Raw genomic sequence first — 20,923 nt, 5'->3', positions numbered from 1 at the left:
GGTTAGTGCGTCTGCCTCACAATACGAAGGTCCTGCAGTCCTGGGTTCAAATCCAGGCTCGGGATCTTTCTGTGTGGAGTTTGCATGTTCTCCCCGTGAATGCGTGGGTTCCCTCCGGGTACTCCGGCTTCCTCCCACTTCCAAAGACATGCACCTGGGGATAGGTTGATTGGCAACACTAAATTGGCCCTAGTGTGTGAACGTGAGTGTGAATGTTGTCTGTCTATCTGTGTTGGCCCTGCGATGAGGTGGCGACTTGTCCAGGGTGTACCCCGCTTTCCGCCCGATTGTAGCTGAGATAGGCGCCAGAGCCCCCCGTGACCCCGAAAGGGAATAAGCGGTAGAAATGGATGGATGGATGGATGGACTCGTCAGACCACAGAACACTTTTCCACTTTGCATCAGTCCATCTTAGATGAGCTCCGGCCCAGCGAAGCCGACAGCGTTTCTGGGTGTTGCTGATAATTGGCTTTGGCTTTGCATAGTAGAGTTTTAACTTGCACTTACAGATGTAGCAACCAACTGTAGTTACTAACAGTGGTTTTCCTAAGTGTTCCTGAGCCCATGTGGTGATATCCTTTACACACTGATGTTACTTTTTGATGCGGTACCGCCAGAGGGATCAAATGTCATGAGGATGCCGCTTAGCTGCAATGATTTCTCTAGATTCTTTAAACCTTTTGATGATAATATGGAGCGTAGATGGTGAAATCCCTAAATTCCTTGCTATAGCTGGTTGAGAAATGTTGTTCTTAAACAATTTGCTCACACATTTGTTGACAAAGCGGTGACCCTCGACACCCTCCTTGTTTGTGAACAACTGAGCATTTCATGGAAGCTGCTTTTACACCCAATCATGGAACCCACCTGTTCCCAATTAGCCTGTTCACCTGTGGGATGTTCCAAAGAAGTGTTCGATAAGCATTTCTCAGTCTTTTTTGCCACTTGTGCCAGCTTTTTTAAAATAAAATTCCAAATCAACTAATATTTGCCAAAAATAATGTTTACCAGTTCGAATGTTAAGTATCTTGTCTTTGCAGTCTATTCAATTGAAAATAAGTTGAAAATGATTTGCAAATCATTGTATTCTCTTTTTATTTACCATTTACACAACGTGACAACTTCACTGGTTTTGGGTTTTGTATTTAATTATATAAACTTTAAGTATCATCATTAAAAGTTGGTCTTGCTTCAGGACTGGGCAAAGTGGGGGGCCTCATTGTGTATGCGTCAACACACACAGGAAGTGGACAGAAATGGGGCATGGTGGGTATTTTTACAGCGCAGTGCTTGGGGTGGGAGGGCAGGTAAAAAAATAAATAAACAAAAAACAAGACCCAAGGCAGCGACTGTGACCCATTAAAGTTGAAAAGCTCAAACTGCGGTGCAAGACCTGACACCAGCAGTGCTCTGCTGGAGCGTGCGCGGCGAGACAGTGATGCTGAAGCGAAGCGATGGAAGACACGGCGACGCTCTGTTGGGTGCACTTAAAATGAGAGATGTCAGTTGGCAGCGGGGACGACGAGGATGAGGAAGAGGCCTGGACTTGACATCACTTTGGGTCCGTGCCCCCATCACACTTTATTTTTTAAAGGAGCACTGTTTTGCAAGGGACGAATCAGCTAATGACATCCATGCAATATACTCTTGGGAGATGCACCAATGTTAATAAATCAATAGCGTTTTGTAGTCTGACTCAGCAGTTATCTAGTTCAGAGGTCTTCCGCTGGGGGTCCTTGAGCCCTAGGACGTCTGCAGAGGTACTGTCGGGGGCGAGGGGTTATGAGACTTTTTAGGGACCGAATGTCCCTTCGGAACAGAGGACCCTATTGAATTTCTAGCGTTTTATTCTTTCTTTATTATTATTCCGCAGCTTTGAGCTGTAATTTGACCCCCTTAACATGCTTCAAAACTCACCAAACTGGACACACACATCAGGACTGGCGAACATTGCGATTTATTCAAAAAACCTAACCCCAAAACTCAAAATTGCGCTCTAGTGCCCCCTAGGACTAAAACAGACAATACTGCTCCTAGGAAGAAAACACAGACAAAACTGCCTGTAACTTCCAGTTGGAATGTCGTAGCGACATGAAACAAAAACCTCTATGTAGGTCTCACTTAGACCTAGATTTCATACACTGACATCCTTCAGCAAAAATCAACAGGAAGTTTGCAATTCCCCCTTCAAAACAAAAGTTTTGTAAAAACACTCACCTTTGCCTCTTTGAGCTGTAATTTGACCGCCTTGACGTGCTTTAAAACTCACCAAACTAGACACACACATCAGGAGTGGCGAATATTGCGATCTAATCAAAAAAACTAACCCCAAAACTCAAAATTGCGCTCTAGCGCACCCTAGGAATAAAACACAGACAAAACTGCACCTAGGAAGAAAACACAGACAAAACTGCCTGTAACTATCAGTAGGAATGTCATAGAGACATGAAACAAAAACCTCTATGTAGGTCTCACTTAGACCTACATTTCATATATTGAAAAGCCCAAGCAAAACTAAACAGGAAGTTTGCAATTCCCCCTTCAAAACAAAAGTTTTGTAAAAACCGGTCACATTTTTTCAAACATTATCTCCTCTGAGCGCGTTTTTTTCCCGTACCGTCTGCTGCTGGTGCGCATGCACCAACATTCGTGAGGGAGGGACTGTGATCGTCTATACCAAGATGGTTGCCAGGTGCCGTAGCTAAGCCGGTATGTTTTTAAGTTGACGTTTGCCTGCATATCATAAAAACAACCGTCCAACATTTTACAACTAATTGTAAACTTATAGGTGCCGACCATCAGGGCAGAGTCACGATGAGAGAGTGTGTCGATGTTAAGTTATTACGCCGAGTTGGTAAGTCTATCTGTTTGCTAATTGTAGCTACTAGCCGTACCCATGTATTTTCAATGGGCGGTTCGCATTGGGTTTTAATCCCGTTTCCTCCTATGTTTCTCCTCCGATTGAATTTCTTAGTATGTCGAGTCTTTATTTTGGGTACTTACATATGTTGCCTGACTGTTGTGGCGTTTTAAGGCCATCTGCACTTTTTAGGCGCCGAGTTGGTAGGTCCATCTGTTTGCTAGTAGTAGCTACTAGCCGTACCCATGTATTTTCAGTGGGCGGTTAGCATCGGGTTTTTCTAACTTATATCTGTCAGTAGTCACGTTATGGAAGGTAAAAACTACAATATAATACAAAGTAGTGTATAGTTCTAACTTATATCTGTCAGTAGTCACGTTATGGAAGGTAAAAACTACAATATAATACAAAGTAGTGTGTTGTTCTAACTTATATCTGGGAAGCCCAGACTTCTCTCTCCTCAGCCACTTCCATATATACTCGGTTCCATCCATTGCTGCTTGCAGCTTTAATTTTAATGTGTTTTTGTATTCCACCAGCAATTTTTTCCACACGTTTAAATGTCTTTGGATTATAATTACTCACTGTACATTGCAGGTGAGAAATAAAAACTTGTATAAATAAGTTGTAATATAATAATCTTAGCATTTAAGAGATCTAGCTATTATCAAGCTAATAGCTGGTACTATTTGAATTAAAAAGGTATCTTTAGTTTCATTTAAAACCCAATTGTGTACAAGATATGTAAGTAAGTGGTGCCCGCTCCAATTCTCCATCAGTTTTGGGGGTCCGTGGACTGGAAAACATTGAAGACTAGATCGGGGGTCAGCAACCCGCAGCTCTCGAGCCACATGCGGCTCTTTAGCGTCGCCCTGGTGGCTCCATGGAGCTTTTTAAAAATGTATGGAAATGGAAAAAAAAAATGGGGTGAAAAATATGTTTTTTGTTGTAATATGGTTTCTGCAGGAGGAAAAACACGACATAAACATTCTTAGTTGTTAGAACTACCACTGTTTAATATGTTTGTGTTCATACTTCACTGATTGTAAATGGGTTGTACTTGTATAGCGCTTTTCTACCCCTTTTTAAGGAGCCCAAAGCGCTTTGACAGCATTTCCACATTCGCACATTCACACACTGATGGTGGGAGCTGCCATGCAAGGCGCTCACCAGGAACCCATCAGGAGCAAGGGTGAAGTGTCTTGCTCAAGGACACAACGGACGTGACTAGGATGGTAGAAGGTGGGGATTGAACCAGTAACCCTCAGATTACGACCAACTTCGCCACGCCGTACCCAATAATGGCTTTTTTGACGAGCGCCGCTTTGTCCCACTAACTTCAGCGGCCCTTGAACTAACCGTTGTGTGGACTGTCACTCAACAGTTTGTTTACATGTACAACTTTCTCCGACGCTGCCACAGAAAGACGTGATTTATGCCACTCCTACCACGGCCATAAACTGATTAACGTCACACTTATAAGACTTTTGCAGTCATTTTGATAGTTGTCTAATATAGACACTTACATCATGTGCTGGCTTCATTATAACACTTATGAGGACATTTTGATAGTAGGCTAATATAGCTAATTATCCACGTACATCATGTGTTGTCTTCATTATAACACTTTATATATACATATATATATACACATACATATATACATACACATATATATACACACATATATATATATATACATACACACACATATATATATATACATACACACACACACACACATATATATATATATATACATACACACATATATATACATACATACACACACACATATATACATACACACATATACATATATATATATATATACACACACACACACACATATATATATATATACATACACACACACATACATATATATATATACATACACACACATAGACATACATATATATATATATATATATATATATATATATATATATATATGTATACATACACACACATTAATATATATATATGTATACACACACATATATATATATTTACACACACACACACATATGTATATATACATATATATATATATATATATATATATATATATATATATACATATATATATACATATACATATATATATATATATATATATATATATATATATATATATATATATATATATATATATATATATATATATATATATACATATATATATATATATATATATATATATATATATATATATATATATATATATATATATATATATATATATAAAATACTTATTTTTTGCAGCTCCAGGCAGATTACTTTTTTGTATTTGTGGTCCAATATGGCCCTTTCAACATTTTGGGTTGCAGACTCCTGCTCCAGATGATACAAATGTGAGGACACAGCACCCCCCTTTGGTCAAAAATAGTAATGACACTTACACTCTGGCGTCTTCTCGCTCCTTTCTATTCTTCTTCTTCTTCTTCCAAACTGTCCCCTACAGGACACAGTGACTTCAGAGTGAGCCTCCTCATCTGTCAACTAATGAAAACATCTGCGTAAGTGAAAAATGAAACAGAAATATTTGTAAACAATTGAAGTGAATTATATTTACATAGCACATTTTCTCTAGTGACTCAAAGCACTTTACATAGTGAAACCCAATATCGAATTTTTACATTTAAACCAGTGTGGGTAAAGTGTCTTGCCCAAGGACACAACGGCAGTGACTAAGATGGCGGAACAGAGGATCGAACCTGCAACCCTCAAGTTGCTGGCACGGCCGCTCTACCAAACAAGCTATACCGGCCCATCTATTAAGGGCAATGTTTTTTAAATATTGTTGGTTAAAAGTGTGGCTACATTACATATCTTTTAAATCAGTATGTTGCTATGAATATTTGAAAAAGCTTCAAACCAACCTTGAAAGTCCTTAAATTTGGCCCTCACTGTAATAAAATATTAAGCTAAAATCAGTTTTTTTCAATGTCCACAAATGCATATTTTCTGCACAAGTATTGCAGTAAAACATAAAAGGCAAACCTTAGCTGTTGGACGAGAGCCACAACGATGTACTTCCTGTCCACTCAGCCGCAGGGAAGCTTTAGCAACACGAAACGCCGCACGCTGCAACTTTGCTGTGGATAATCCTGCAGCGATTAACACGCAGCATACACCTCAAACAAGGTCACCAAAATACTCCCCACAGCTGTGAGGAGGATGCGGAAGCTCACCTGTTTGTTAGTTTGTCCTCATTCACACACTGTGCCACACCCACATCATGCTAAGAAAAGTCAGGTGACTTCCATTGTGAAGGTACATACAGAGGTTTTATTGAGGAGAAGATCTGTTTCAGGAGCTCATTGAGCTCCGGCTTTGGGAGGCACCCACTCGTGGATCTTTTTGCGGGTGGTGGAGTAGGGCACGTACTGCTGGGGGCTGCCGCTCGTGTTGAACTGGTGGACCTCGGCCAGGAACTTCTTGGGCTCCGGGGGGTGTGTTGTCGGGGGGTCGTCCGTCATGCAGTGGAGCCAGCGATGCCTGAAGGACACCACGCACACAATTAGTGTTGTCCCGGTACCAAAATGTATTTAGATACTTTTCTAAATAAAGGGCACCACAAAAGATGTCATTATTAGCTTTATTTTAACAAAAAATCTTAAACATACCGTATTTCCTTGAATTGCCGCAGGGCATATAGTATGCGCCTGCCTTGAATTACTGCCGGGTCAAACTCACTTCACAAAATAATTAGCGCATGCTTAGTATTACCGCCTGGTCAAACTCGTGACGTCACAAGTGACACTTTCCAGGTCGTCATTTTCAAAACGGTGGAGGCTGATTTCAATACCGGTAATTTGAAATCGCATAAAGGGAAGAAGATTAAGAGCTATTCAGTAGGATTTAAGGTCCAAGCTAAAAAGAACAGTCAACAGCTATGTTTTAATAATATACCAGTGGAGCAGACGGTCCGCCCAAGATGGCGGCGAGGAGACGGCGAGCGAGCGGAGAGGAGGAGCGGAAGAGCGACCTGGACTAAGGTTTTATTGAAAAATAAACAAAGTCAAACTGCTCAAGCCATGTCCTTCCTTGGTGGTCCTGGGAATCCGCAAGACAACTCCTTGTGACCGTCACAATACCATAGCTGCGTCTGTCAAATATGAGTCATTAAATGACTCCCGCCTCCTGGTGGTAGAGGGCACTGGTGATCCTTCTTGCGACTACTCGGCTGCAGAAGAAGTGAAATAAGTGACGTGATGTGCTCCATCCATCCATCCACCCATCTTCTTCCGCTTATCCGAGGTCGGGTCGCGTGGGCAACAGCCTAAGCAGAGAAACCCAGACTTCCCTCTCCCCAGCCACTTTGTCTAGCTCTTCCCGGGGGATCCCGAGGCGTTCCCAGGCCAGCCGGGAGACATGGTCTTCCCAACGTGTCCTGGGTCTTCCCCGTGGCCTCCTACCGGTTGGACGTGCCCTAAACACCTCCCTAGGGAGGCGTTCGGGTGGCATTCTGACCAGATGCCCGAACCACCTCATCTGGCTCTTCTCAATGTGGAGGAGCAGCGGCTTTACTTTGAGTTCCTCCCGGATGGCAGAGCTTCTCACCCTATCTCTAAGGGAGAGCCCCGCCACCCGGCGGAGGAAACTCATTTGGGCCGCTTGTACCCGTGATCTTGTCCTTTCGGTCATGACCCAAAGCTCATGACCATAGGTGAGGATGGGAACGTAGATCGACCGGTAAATTGAGAGCTTTGCCTTCCGGCTCAGCTCCTTCTTCACCACAACGGATCGGTACAACGTCCGCATTACTGAAGACGCCGCACCGATCCGCCTGTCGATCTCACGATCCACTCTTCCCTCACTCGTGAACAAGACTCCTAGGTACTTGAACTTCTCCACTTGGGGCAGGGTCTCCTCCCCAACCCGGAGATGGCATTCCACCCTTTTCCGGGCGAGAACCATGGACTCGGACTTGGAGACGTGATGTGCCCGAAGAGGTAAAAAAGGAATATCTCCATCGAGACAGAGAGATTTTTAAAACTGAAGAAAGATAAGGAAGACTTCTAAAAACAAGTTATCGATACTTTTGATCAGAAGGAGCTGCGCATGCACATAATTTATAAGTAAAGGTAAGACCATAATAACGTTTTTTTTTATTAAATGTGCTTTTCATGATGGTATCCTTACATCACCCTCAATTTTTTACTGCATGCCTTTGGTAAGTGCCGAAATGAGAAGAGGTTTTAAAATAATTAGCGCATGCTTACTTTTACCGCATGCCTTTGGTAAGCGCAGGAGTGAGAAGAGGTTTTAAATTAATTAGCGCCCCGGCGGCAATTCAAGGAAATACGGTATGTTTATTATTGCAATTTAGTCCTTACATAAAATAGTGAACATACTAGACAACTTGTCTTTTAGTAGTAAGTAAACAAAGAAAGACTCCTAATTAGTCTATGCAGTAACATATTATGTCATTCATCTACCTATTTTGTCTACATAATTAGGGACAAGTTGTAGAAAATGAATTATTAATCTACTTATATAAAAGGTTTATTTGAAATAGGGACAGATGCGCTCTCGAGGAGCTCTTGCTAAAGATGGAACATTTGGCAGAAATACCGGACAATTCCACAAACTTTATGGCTGGCTCACATCGTGGTCACTCCGTGATCACGTACGACCGCCAGACACTTCTGGATGTGGACGAATCGGGCCGTTTTGGACTGATAGACGCGGGCGTGCTAGACTTGCTAACTAGCGTGGGAATACATCGGCGGCTACATCCAGCGGCCTGTGAAGCAGGGGAGTCTAGTAGCAGCGGGGGCCGTCTACGGAGCAGACGCCAGCGGTGTGTTCGGAAACGCGGATGCCGAGCGGGGCTAAAAACAAAGCAGAAGGCTAATCCCCACAGAACACCACTTTCCTCCATCCCGAAGACGGATTTAGATGGAAAATGCGAGACTACTGGTGTGGGTAAGGAGTCAGTTAAAGTAGAACAAGTTTTTTCTGCTTTGAGTGTTTCAGAGTTGGACATGTGTTTTACCGAGGTGGCTAACTATGATGTGTGCAGTTTATCAAAGCAACAAACAAACAATCGGAAAATCCCCGTTACTGAGGTGGCTAACCATGATCCGTGCAGTTTATCAAAGCAACAATCAAACAATCGGAAAATTCCTGTCGTATCAATTCCTAGATATGGTCGTAACTATACTAAATGCACTGGGCATAATAAACACAACATTATTACTATTGCTACTACGGATAATTTGATCAAAAATTCCCTAAAACAGCCCACTACCTATAATATAGGTTTTTTAAACATAAGATCATTGTCTCCTAAAACGTTGTTAGTTAATGATATTATCAGAGACAACAATCTTAACGTCATCGGTCTCAGCGAAACCTGGCTTAAACCAAACGACTTTTTTGCGCTAAATGAGGCATGTCCTCCTAACTTTACACATGCGCATATTGCCCGTCCGCTCAAAAGGGGTGGGGGGGTCGCACTAATATACAACGAAAACTTTAACCTTAGTCCTAACATAAATAATAAATATAAATCGTTTGAGGTGCTTACTATGAGGTCTGTCACACCGCTGCCTCTACACCTGGCTGTTATCTACCGCCCCCCAGGGCCCTATTCGGACTTTATTAATGAATTCACAGAGTTCGTTGCTGATCTAGTGACACACGCCGATAATATAATCATAATGGGGGACTTTAATATCCATATGAATACCCCATCGGACCCACCGTGCGTAGCGCTCCAGACTGTAATTGATAGCTGTGGTCTCACACAAATAATAAATGAACCCACGCATCGCAACGGTAATACGATAGACCTAGTGCTTGTCAGGGGCATCACCGTTTCCAAAGTTACGATACTCCCGTATACTAAAGTATTGTCCGATCATTGCCTTATAAAATTCGAGGTTCAGACGCATGTTCGTCAAACTAATAATAATAATACCTGCTATAGCAGCCGCAACATTAATACAGCCACAACGACAACTCTTGCTGACCTACTGCCCTCGGTAATGGCGCCATTCCCAAAGTATGTGGGCTCTATTGATAACCTCACTAACAACTTTAACGACGCCCTGCGCGAAACCATTGATAACATAGCACCGCTAAAGTTAAAAAAGGCTCCAAAAAAGCGCACCCCGTGGTTTACAGAAGAAACTAGAGCTCAGAAATTATTATGTAGAAAGCTGGAACGCAAATGGCGCACGACTAAACTTGAGGTGCACCATCAAGCATGGAGTGATGGTTTAATAACTTATAAACGCATGCTTACCTTAGCTAAAGCTAAATATTACTCAAATCTCATCCACCGTAATAAAAACGATCCTAAATTTTTGTTTAGTACGGTAGCATCGCTAACCCAACAAGGGACTCCTTCCAGTAGCTCCACCCACTCAGCTGATGACTTTATGCAATTCTTTAGTAAGAAAATTGAAGTCATTAGAAAGGAGATTAAAGACAATGCGTCCCAGCTACAACGGGGTTCTATTAACACTGACACGATTGTATATACGGCGGATACTGCCCTCCAAAATAGTTTCTCTCGTTTTGAGGAAATAACATTAGAGGAATTGTTACAACGTGTAAATGGAATAAAACAGACAACATGTTTACTTGACCCTCTTCCTGGGAAACTGATCAAGGAGCTCTTTGAATTATTAGGTCCATCAGTGCTAAATATTATAAACTTATCACTCTCCTCGGGCAGTGTTCCCCTAGCATTCAAAAAAGCGGTTATTCATCCTCTTCTTAAAAGACCTAACCTCGATCCTGACCTCATGGTAAATTACCGACCGGTGTCTCACCTTCCCTTTATTTCAAAAATCCTTGAAAAAATGGTTGCGGAGCAGTTAAATGAACACTTAGCGTCTAACAATCTATGTGAAACCTTTCAATCCGGTTTCAGGGCAAATCACTCCACGGAGACAGCCCTCGCAAAAATGACTAATGATCTATTGCTAACGATGGATTCTGATGCGTCATCTATGTTGCTGCTCCTCGATCTTAGCGCTGCTTTCGATACCGTCGATCATAATATTTTATTAGAACGTATCAAAACACGAATTGGTATGTCAGACTTAGCCCTGTCTTGGTTTAACTCTTATCTTACTGATAGGATGCAGTGTGTCTCCCATAACAATGTGACCTCGGACTACGTTAAGGTAACGTGTGGAGTTCCCCAGGGTTCGGTCCTTGGCCCTGCACTCTTCAGCATCTACATGCTGCCGCTAGGTGACATCATACGCAAATACGGTATCAGCTTTCACTGTTATGCTGATGACACCCAACTCTACATGCCCCTAAAGCTGACCAACACGCCGGACTGTAGTCAGCTGGAGGCGTGTCTTAATGAAATTAAACAATGGATGTCCGCTAACTTTTTGCAACTCAACGCCAAAAAAACGGAAATGCTGATTATCGGTCCTGCTAGACACCGAACTCTATTTAATAATACAACTCTAACATTTGACAACCAAACAATTAAACAAGGCGACACGGTACAGAATCTGGGTATTATCTTCGACCCAACTCTCTCCTTTGAGGCACACATTAAAAGCGTTACTAAAACGGCCTTCTTTCATCTCCGTAACATCGCTAAAATTCGCTCCATTCTGTCCACTAAAGACGCTGAGATCATTATCCATGCGTTTGTTACGTCTCGCCTCGACTACTGTAACGTATTATTTTCGGGTCTCCCCATGTCTAGCATTAAAAGATTACAGTTGGTACAAAATGCGGCTGCTAGACTTTTGACAAGAACAAGAAAGTTTGATCACATTACACCTGTACTGGCTCACCTGCACTGGCTTCCTGTGCACTTAAGATGTGACTTTAAGGTTTTACTACTTACGTATAAAATACTACACGGTCTAGCTCCATCTTATCTTGCCGATTGTATTGTACCGTATGTCCCGGCAAGAAATCTGCGTTCAAAGGACTCCGGCTTATTAGTGATTCCCAAAGCCCAAAAAAAGTCTGCGGGCTATAGAGCGTTTTCCGTTCGGGCTCCAGTACTCTGGAATGCCCTCCCGGTAACAGTTCGCGATGCCACCTCAGTAGAAGCATTTAAGTCTCACCTTAAAACTCATTTGTATACTCTAGCCTTTAAATAGACTCCCTTTTTGGACCAGTTGATCTGCCGTTTCTTTTCTTTTTCTTCTATGTCCCACTCTCCCGTGTGGAGGGGGTCCGGTCCGATTCGATGGCCATGTACTGCTCGCCTGTGTATCGGCTGGGGACATCTCTGCGCTGCTGGTCCGCCTACGCTTGGGATGGTTTCCTGCTGGCTCCGCTGTGAACGGGACTCTCGCTGCTGTGTCTTGGATCCTCTTTGGACTGGACTCTCGCGACTGTGTTGTATCCATTGTGGATTGAACTTTCACAGTATCATGTTAGACCCGCTCGACATCCATTGCTTTCCTCCTCTCTAAGGTTCTCATAGTCATCATTGTCACCGACGTCCCACTGGGTGTGAGTTTTCCTTGCCCTTATGTGGGCCTACCGAGGATGTCGTGGTGGTTTGTGCAGCCCTTTGAGACACTAGTGATTTAGGGCTATATAAGTAAACATTGATTGATTGATTGATACAGAAACTCAGATATCTGAAATGCATGCATCATAGTGTTTGTAGCCAAAGCTAATTTACAACACTTGTCCCCAACAACAACACAGATCTGACATCACTAAAACAACAACAACAACAACAACACAGATCTGACATCATTAAAATAGGAAAATAAAAGGAATAAGGCAAAGAGGAGTCGATAATAATGATAATAGTAATAATACAGGCATAGTTCAATCTAGATAAAAGCCAATAATAATAATAATAACACAGAAAAAGTGCAAACTCGATAAGAGACAATTAATAATAATAAAAATTTGTAAAAACTAAACATGGGAACACAATTATTGCTCAACTAGCCACAATTTTGTTTATTTTTTGAAAGTTACAAGTGCACATTTCAAAGTGTCAGGTAGAGAGTTCCATAGTTGTGCTCCTTTTGTTGAAAAGGCAGTCGTGGCAAAAGATGTTCTACGGCAGTGGTTCTCAAATGGGGGTACTTGAAGGTATGCCAAAGGGTAAGTGAGATTTTTTTCAAATATTCTAAAAATAGCAACAATTCAAAATTCCTTTATAAATATATTTATTGAATAATACTTCAACAAAATATGAATGTAAGTTCATAAACTGTGAAAAGAAATGCAGCGATGCAATATTCAGTGTTGACAGCTCGATTTTTTGTGGACATGTTCCATAAATATTGATGTTAAAGATTTCTTTTTTTGTGAAGAAAAGTCTAGAATGAAGTTGATTAATCCAGATGGATCTCTATTACAATCCCCAAAGAGGGCCCTTTAAGTTGATAATTACTTCTATGTGTAGAAAACTTTATTTATAATTGAATCACTTGTTTATTTTTCAACAAGTTTTTAGCTATTTTTATCTTTTTTTCCCAAATAGTTCAAGAAAGACCACTACAAATGAGCAATATTTTGCACTGTTATACAATTTAATAAATCAGAAACTGATGACATAGTGCTGTATTTTACTACTTTATCTCTTTTTTTCAACCAAAAATGCTTTGCTCTGATTAGGGGGTACTTGAAATAAACAAAGTGTTCACAGGGGGTACATCACTGAAAAAAGGTTGAGAACCACTGGTCTACGGAATGAAACGTAACAGTTGCCTTTTGACATTGTTTGGGTGGTAGATCTGGTACCACTTTGCAGACTTGTAATTGGGGAGCAGAGTTATTTAAGCATTTCAAAACCAGTTTGACTGTGTGTAACAAAATAAAATTGGTCAAACTTAAAATATTTTATTTGGTTAAAATTTGGCAATGATGATATTGTATACTCTTCTTGTCAAGGACTTTCAAGGACTTGTTCATTTACTGTTAATATCTGCTTACTTTCTCTTTCAACATGTTCTATCTACACTTCTGTTAAAATGTAATAATCACTTAATCTTCTCTTCTTTGAAACTTTACATTAGTTATGGAGGATACCACAAATTTAGGTATCGAGCTGATACCTAGTAGTTACAGGATCATACATTGGTCATAATTGAAGTCCTTGTGTGTCCAGGGAAGTATTTTCTGAGTTAATGAATGTAATATAAATACAAAAAAACAAATAATTAAAAAAAAGATTTTGTCACGATATAAAATATAGATGTAATCATAGTAGAGTCGACTAGATACGCTCTTGCACTTGGTATCATTACAGTAAATGTCAGGTGTAGATCTCTTGTGTCCAGGGATGCATTTCCTGAGTTTATGAACATAATATATATTTTTTTTTCTATGAAAAAAATATCGATTTAATCATAGTAATATCGACTCGATACGCTCCTGTACTTGGTATTATTACAGTGGATGTCAGGTGTTGATCCACCCATGGCGTTTGTTTACATTGTGACGGCGGTGAGCTACGGTGTGTAGTGAAGCATGTTTAGCTATTCCTCATCCTGCAGTGATAATGCTACTTGAAAGAAACTTACTTTATTTGTCGCCATGGAGACAAGGATTAGTGATTTAAAACACTGCCGACTGCGGATGGATGTTAGCCGCTAGCTAGCTAGCCATGTATTAAAGCACCTCTTCCTGAGGGCTTTTCAGTGTTTTATGCTCACTCTCTCTCTGCGTGTTTCATTGTTCTTCCTTGTCCTTCCAACGTCTGCCCTTGTTCCTTTGTTGGCGAGCTGTGCGTCTCATCACCTTTTTGTTCCCTCGCTTCCCGGACTGCCCTTATGGATTCTCAACGTCCCGCTTGGAAACGGACCTTGTCTCTTCTCTCCTGCCCTGCATCATCTGCCTGCCCGTGTTCCTTCGCTCTCGACAACATTTGGTAACACACACCTCAGCTAAATACACACATAGCCTCATACCACATACACTTTTCGATCTAGTTCACACTCCATTTCCTTAATTTATATTATTATTGTTTGACTATATATATATATATATATATACATATATATATATATATATATATATACACTAAATTCATACATAGAGCAGAGCCATTTTTCCCCTGGTGTCTGTTGCCGTCATCTCCCTTAGTCAAACCATAACAAAATAAGTTTCTTATTTTTCTCTATCCACTTGTTGTAGGGCAGACTGGCTCGTACATGCACATGCATCCTCCGCCGTTACCATTCCTAATACAAAGTAACGTATAGCTTATTTTTTCAGTAGACTCGCTATGGAGGCGCTACAAGAAAGATGGCGGCGAGAAGAAACAGTCAGGAAGCGGCTTAAAAAATAGTCATTAAAACATCATCTGCAACATTTTGACCAAAGACTCACCATTACATGTTATGTAGACCACAAGGAAGTGTTATAATGTAGGAAAAAAAAATCGTAACATGACCCATTTAAATTGAAGGGGATACGGACCATTCGGCGGGCACCATGCTGCCGTCCACCTCCCACAAAGTGTTCTTTTCGTTCATCTGCGTGGTGTAGATCACCCAGCGATGTCGTCCTGGATACAGTTTTGACACACACAACAGTTACACAATACAGAGTAGTGTAATAGTACTAAAACAACTTTGTTGACGGTTTTAAATGTGAAGCTTTCTCTCCGCTGTGGTCACTCAAGAGCGTTCCACAATTCATCCATCCATCGTGATTAGCGGGTTTCATTACCACTATACACCAATGCTGATGACGTAGAACACATATCGGAGTTTATTTAAAGTATTGACATTTTCGAATTGAACAAGCTCTGACACAATTTGCCAAGTTTACACTGGACAAAACTCCCCTGCAAAAAATGTTTTGTGAGTAAAATGTTGATTAGAATCCCTATTATAATACAAGTTATAAATTTATCTGTGAGTGTGCCAACATCTTTTTAATTACCGTATTTTTTGGACTATAAAGCGCACTTAAAATCCTTTTTCTTCTTGCGCCTAATGTACGGAATATGGCCATGTACTGCTTGCCTGTGTATCGGCTGGGGACATCTCTGCGCTGCTGATCCGCATCCGCTTGGGATGGTTTCCTGCTGGCTCCGCTATGAACGGGACTCTCGCTGCTGTGTTGGATCCGCTTTGGACTGGACTCTCGCGACTGTGTTGGATCCATTATGGATTGAACTTTCACAGTATCATGTTAGACCCGCTCGACATCCATTGCTTTCCTCCTCTCCAAGGTTCTCATAGTCATCATTGTCACCGACGTTCCACTGGGTCATTATTGTCACCGATGTCCCACTGGGTGTGAGTTTTCTTTGCCCTTATGTGGGCCTACCGAGGATGTTGTAGTGGTTTGTGCAGCCCTTTGAGACACTAGTGATTTAGGGCTATATAAGTAAACATTGATTGATTGATTGAATAATTCTGGTTTTGCTTACCGACCATGAAGCTATTTTATTTCGTACATGGTGTAATGATAAGTGTGACCAGTAGATGGCAGTCACACATAAGAGATACATGTAGACTGAAATATGATGGCAATATGACTCAAGTAAACAACACCAACATTTTATGTGTTCCATTGAAAATTAAGAACATTACACACGGCGTTCAAAAATCTATCAAAATGTTTGAGTACGACTTTGGTCAATCAATCAAAGTTTACCTATATAGCCCTGAATCGCGAGTGTCTCAAAGGGCTGCACAAGCCACAACAAATTGGTAAGCTATGAATCCGCACTGGGTATCACGGTGACACAGGGGTTAGTGCATGTGCCTCACAATACAAAGGTCCTGGGTAGTCCTAAATTCAATCCCGGGCTCGGGATCTTTCTGTGTGGAGTTTGCATGTTCTCCCCGTGACTGCGTGGGTTCCAATTGGTTTCTCATTGTCCCATTTTTCCAAGTTTTTCCTTGCCCTGATGTGGGATTTGAACCGAAGATGTCATTGTGGCTTGTGCAGCCCTTTGAGACATTTGTGATTCAGGGCTAAATTGATTTACCATGAATTGATTAACGTGGACCCCGACTTAAACACGTTGAAAAACGTATTCGGGTGTTACCATTTAGTGGTCAATTGTACGGAATATGTACTGAATTGTGCAATCTACTAATAAAAGTTACAATCAATCAATCAATCAATCAATCAATCAAAGATTGATTGAATGATGAACAACCCTTTCTTTTTCAAATGGTGTAAAAAATAAGATAAAATAAGTTGTCATTTTTCACAGAAAGTTTACAACTAAAATCTCGAACCATTATGACTGTTTAATGGAGAAATTGACCCAAAATGTGTGCATTTTTCACTAGTTTTAAAACTCCCTAACGTTGTTCATATTTATCCCAGGAAACAGACACTTATATCACTGGACTCGTCCTTGCAAGACTGTAATGTAATCAATTACTTTTTTTAAATTGTACACACATACCTAAGCTACAGCTGGATATTAAGTGGTAGAATGTAAATAGTCTATTATACAGCATTATTCACATGTGAATAGTATAAATACAGGCTATTATACAGCATTACTCACATGTGAATAACATAAATACAGGCTATTATACAGCATTACTCACATGTGAATAACATAAATACAGTGTATTATACAGCATTATTCACATGTGAATAACATAAATAGTCTATTATACAGCATTATTCACATGTGAATAGTGTAAATACAGGCTATTATACAGCATTACTCACATGTGATTAACATAAATAGTCTATTATACAGCATTATTCACAGGTGACTAGGATAAATACATTATACAATTACAGTACATGTAAAGTCAAAACTGTACATGTACTTTACTATAATATTTTGTGACTTCCAACTCCAATTTCATGAAGCAAGCTCTTCAAAGGTTACCTTTCTTTTTTTTAATGGGGTAAAAAAAAAATAAAGTTAAGACATATTTAACAAAAACGTCACATCTAAAATCTTGAGTCATATTGACTTTTTAATGGAGAAATTGACCAAAAATGAGTGCATTTTTCACCAGTTATAAAACTCCCTAACTTTTTAATATTCATCACGGGAAAATTATACTTATATCACTGGACTCGTCCTTGCAAGACTGTAATGTAATCAATTACTTTTTTTAAATTGTACACACATACCTAAACTACAGCTGGATATTAAGTGGTAGAATGTAAATAAACAAGTTGGACTCACCAAAGAAATAGTTCTTCTTGTCCTCGTAGTATTTGTTGCCATATTTGTCAACACCAAGAAACCACCGGTACTTGTTATGTAGACCACAAGTAAGTTTTTTCAATTTAGAAAAAAATTATATGTGACTCATATATGAAAAAAGATCTAAAATAGACCATTCATTCGGCAGTGCGCCATATAATTTGGTGCGCCCTATGGTGCGGAAAATACAGTAATCGATTGGCACAGTTTTTTTAGGACACGCCGATTGCTTTGCTGTTTGTTTTGTGACTCTTAAATCATGTCCGACCAGCAAGTCTCACCTTAAAACTCATCTGTATACTCTAGCCTTTAAATAGACCTCCTTTTTAGACCAGTTGATCTGCCGCTTCTTTTCTTTCTCCTATGTCCCCCCCTCCCTTGTGGAGGGGGTCCGGTCCGATGACCATGGATGAAGTACTGGCTGTCCAGAGTCGAGACCCAGGATGGACCGCTCGTCGGGACCCAGGATAGACCGCTCGCCTGTATCGATTGGGGACATCTCTACGCTGCTGATCCGCCTCCGCTTGAGATGGTTTCCTGTGGACGGGACTCTCGCTGCTGTCTTGGATCCGCTTTGAACTGAACTCTCGCGGCTGTGTTGGAGCCACTATGGATTGAACTTCCACAGTATCATGTTAGACCCGCTCGACATCCATTGCTTTCGGTCCCCTAGAGGGGGGGGGGGGGGGGGGGGTTGCCCACATCTGAGGTCCTCTCCAAGGTTTCTCATAGTCAGCATTGTCACTGGCGTCCCACTGGATGTGAATTCTCCCTACCCACTGGGTGTGAGTTTTCCTTGCCCTTTTGTGGGTTCTTCCGAGGATGTTGTAGTCGTAATGATTTGTGCGGTCCTTTGAGACATTTGTCATTTGGGACTATATAAATAAACATTGATTGATTGATTGATGAATGTTTACAATATTATTTTGTCACTTCCAACTCCAATTTCATTAAGCAAGTTCTTCAATTATGGATTGATTGATGAACAGCCTTTTTTTTTTTAATGGTGTAACAAAATATTATAAAGTTAAGATATTTTTAACTAAAAGGTCCCACCTAAAATCTTGAACCCTATTGATTTTGTAATGGAGAAATTGACTAAAAATGTGTGCGTTTTCACCAATTTTGAAAAGTCCCTAACTTTTTAATATCTATCACAGGAAAATGATACTTATATCACTGGACTCGTCCATGCAAGACTGGTCTGATAATACTGGTTTTATGTAATCAATTACTTTTTTTCTTTTAAATAGTACACAGATACCTTAAGCACAGCAGGATATAAAGTGTTAGAATGTCAATAAACAAGTTAGACTCACCAAAGAAATAGTTCTTCTTGTCCTCGTAGTATTTGTTGCCATATTTGTCAACACCAATCAGCGCCCCTGTCTTTACGTCGTTTACCCTGTCAAACAATTCCGACACATTAATTCAGCTTTATCCAAAAAAAAAAACATACAATTTCCCTCCTTTTGACATTGACACTGTCATGTTTGTGTGCTTGTATTAGCTGTCAATATGCTAACTTAGCTTAGCAATGTGGACACATTTACAGCAGTGCTTCGTCATCTTGGGTCGGCTAGAAAACTCTCATAAAAATGTTTTTATTTTACCTAAAGAGTTGAAGAAGAAGGCCTCTAATTCCGCCATGACCTCCTATTTGTCCCAAAGCCCTTCGGACAACATGAACGTAACCCGCCATCTTTAGACGGAACCAATAAGGGGGCGGAACCACGTCTCACAGTAGTGTGTCCGGAAGGAAACAGGTACACTACTTTATGTTCCACATGAACATACCGTTATAACATCCATTCCTCCATCCATTTCTTACCGCTTGTCCCTTTAGGGGTCGCTGGAGCCTATTTCAGCTCCATTCGGGCGGAAGTCAGAGTACACCCTGGACAAGTGGCCCCCTCATCGCAGGGACTCTCAATTATTTTCTGTTCTTGGAAGAAAATGTAGGTATATGAAATTGTTATAAGTACACATAACACTGTATCCTTATTAAATAATAAAAAAGGTTAAATCCTTATTTAAATTATAAAACATTTTTGGACCGGCTTGAAACAGTTGATACTGAAAAAATACAATTAAATAAACTCAATACAAATTGATCAGCAATAGTAACGCAGGAGCACAACATAGTAGGTTAAAGTGTTTAACCTACAAAACAAAAATTATTAAAACAATTTGTGCTTATATATATATATATATATATATATATATATATATATATATATATATACATATATATACACACATATGTACGTATATATATATATATATATATATATATATATACACACATATGTACATATATATACACACATATGTACATATCTATATACACATATGTACATATATATACATATATGTACATATATACATACATATACATACATACAAATATATACATACGTGTATATACATACATGTATAAACATATATATACACTTATATACATTTATATACATATATAAATATATACATATACAAACATATATAAACATATATATACATTTATATACATATATATACTTACATACAGTACATACATACATATATACTCTATATACATACATACATTCATATATACATATATATACATGTATATATATACATACATATATAAACATATATATACACATATATACATTTATATACATATATAAATATATACATATACAAACATATATATACACATATATACATTTATATACATATATATACATACATACAGTACATACATACATATATACTCTATATACATACATACATACACATATATGTACATATATATAAATATATATATATACATATACAAACATATATATATATTTATATATACATACATACAGTACATACATACATACACATATATGTACATATATATAAATATATATATACATACATATACATATACATATACATATATATATATATATAAT

General features: G+C 39.7%; 2 protein-coding genes across 2 annotated transcripts in view; both read right to left on the bottom strand.

The window, feature by feature from the left end:
- The window catches only part of tmcc3 (transmembrane and coiled-coil domain family 3), a 60,250-nt gene extending 54,228 nt beyond the window's left edge, over window positions 1–6,022 (bottom strand). Inside the window, exons 1-3 of the mRNA XM_061914169.1 lie at window positions 5,867–6,022; window positions 5,746–5,772; window positions 5,266–5,365 (exon numbers count right to left, since the gene is read on the bottom strand). The gene's annotated coding sequence lies outside the window, so the exon portion shown is untranslated. The remainder of the gene's footprint in view (window positions 1–5,265; window positions 5,366–5,745; window positions 5,773–5,866) is intronic.
- A 109-nt stretch (window positions 6,023–6,131) lies between these two features.
- Window positions 6,132–19,748, bottom strand: ndufa12 (NADH:ubiquinone oxidoreductase subunit A12). The gene is made up of 4 exons (XM_061914172.1): window positions 19,589–19,748; window positions 19,295–19,380; window positions 15,254–15,341; window positions 6,132–6,364 (listed from the first exon to the last, which is right to left on the bottom strand). Exons 1-4 carry the CDS (start codon window positions 19,675–19,677, stop codon window positions 6,184–6,186), a joined length of 444 nt encoding a protein of 147 aa, XP_061770156.1. The 5' UTR covers window positions 19,678–19,748; the 3' UTR covers window positions 6,132–6,183.
- Window positions 19,749–20,923: the final 1,175 nt, after the last annotated feature.

Source organism: Nerophis ophidion, linkage group LG10, assembly GCF_033978795.1.
Source record: "Nerophis ophidion isolate RoL-2023_Sa linkage group LG10, RoL_Noph_v1.0, whole genome shotgun sequence".
Taxonomy (NCBI): Eukaryota; Metazoa; Chordata; class Actinopteri; order Syngnathiformes; family Syngnathidae; genus Nerophis; species Nerophis ophidion.
This window is presented reverse-complemented; position numbering and strand designations above follow the sequence as displayed.

Excerpts from the sequence above, each read along its gene's own strand:
- ndufa12 (XM_061914172.1), bottom strand. The coding sequence starts at position 19,677 with ATGGCGGGTTACGTTCATGTTGTCCGAAGGGCTTTGGGACAAATAGGA. Across the intron at positions 19,381-19,588 it reads CTTCTTCTTCAACTCTTTAG|GGTAAACGACGTAAAGACAG; the intron begins GTAAAATAAAAA and ends ATTGTTTGACAG. Across the intron at positions 6,365-15,253 it reads AGCATGGTGCCCGCCGAATG|GCATCGCTGGCTCCACTGCA; the intron begins GTCCGTATCCCC and ends GGTGTCCTTCAG.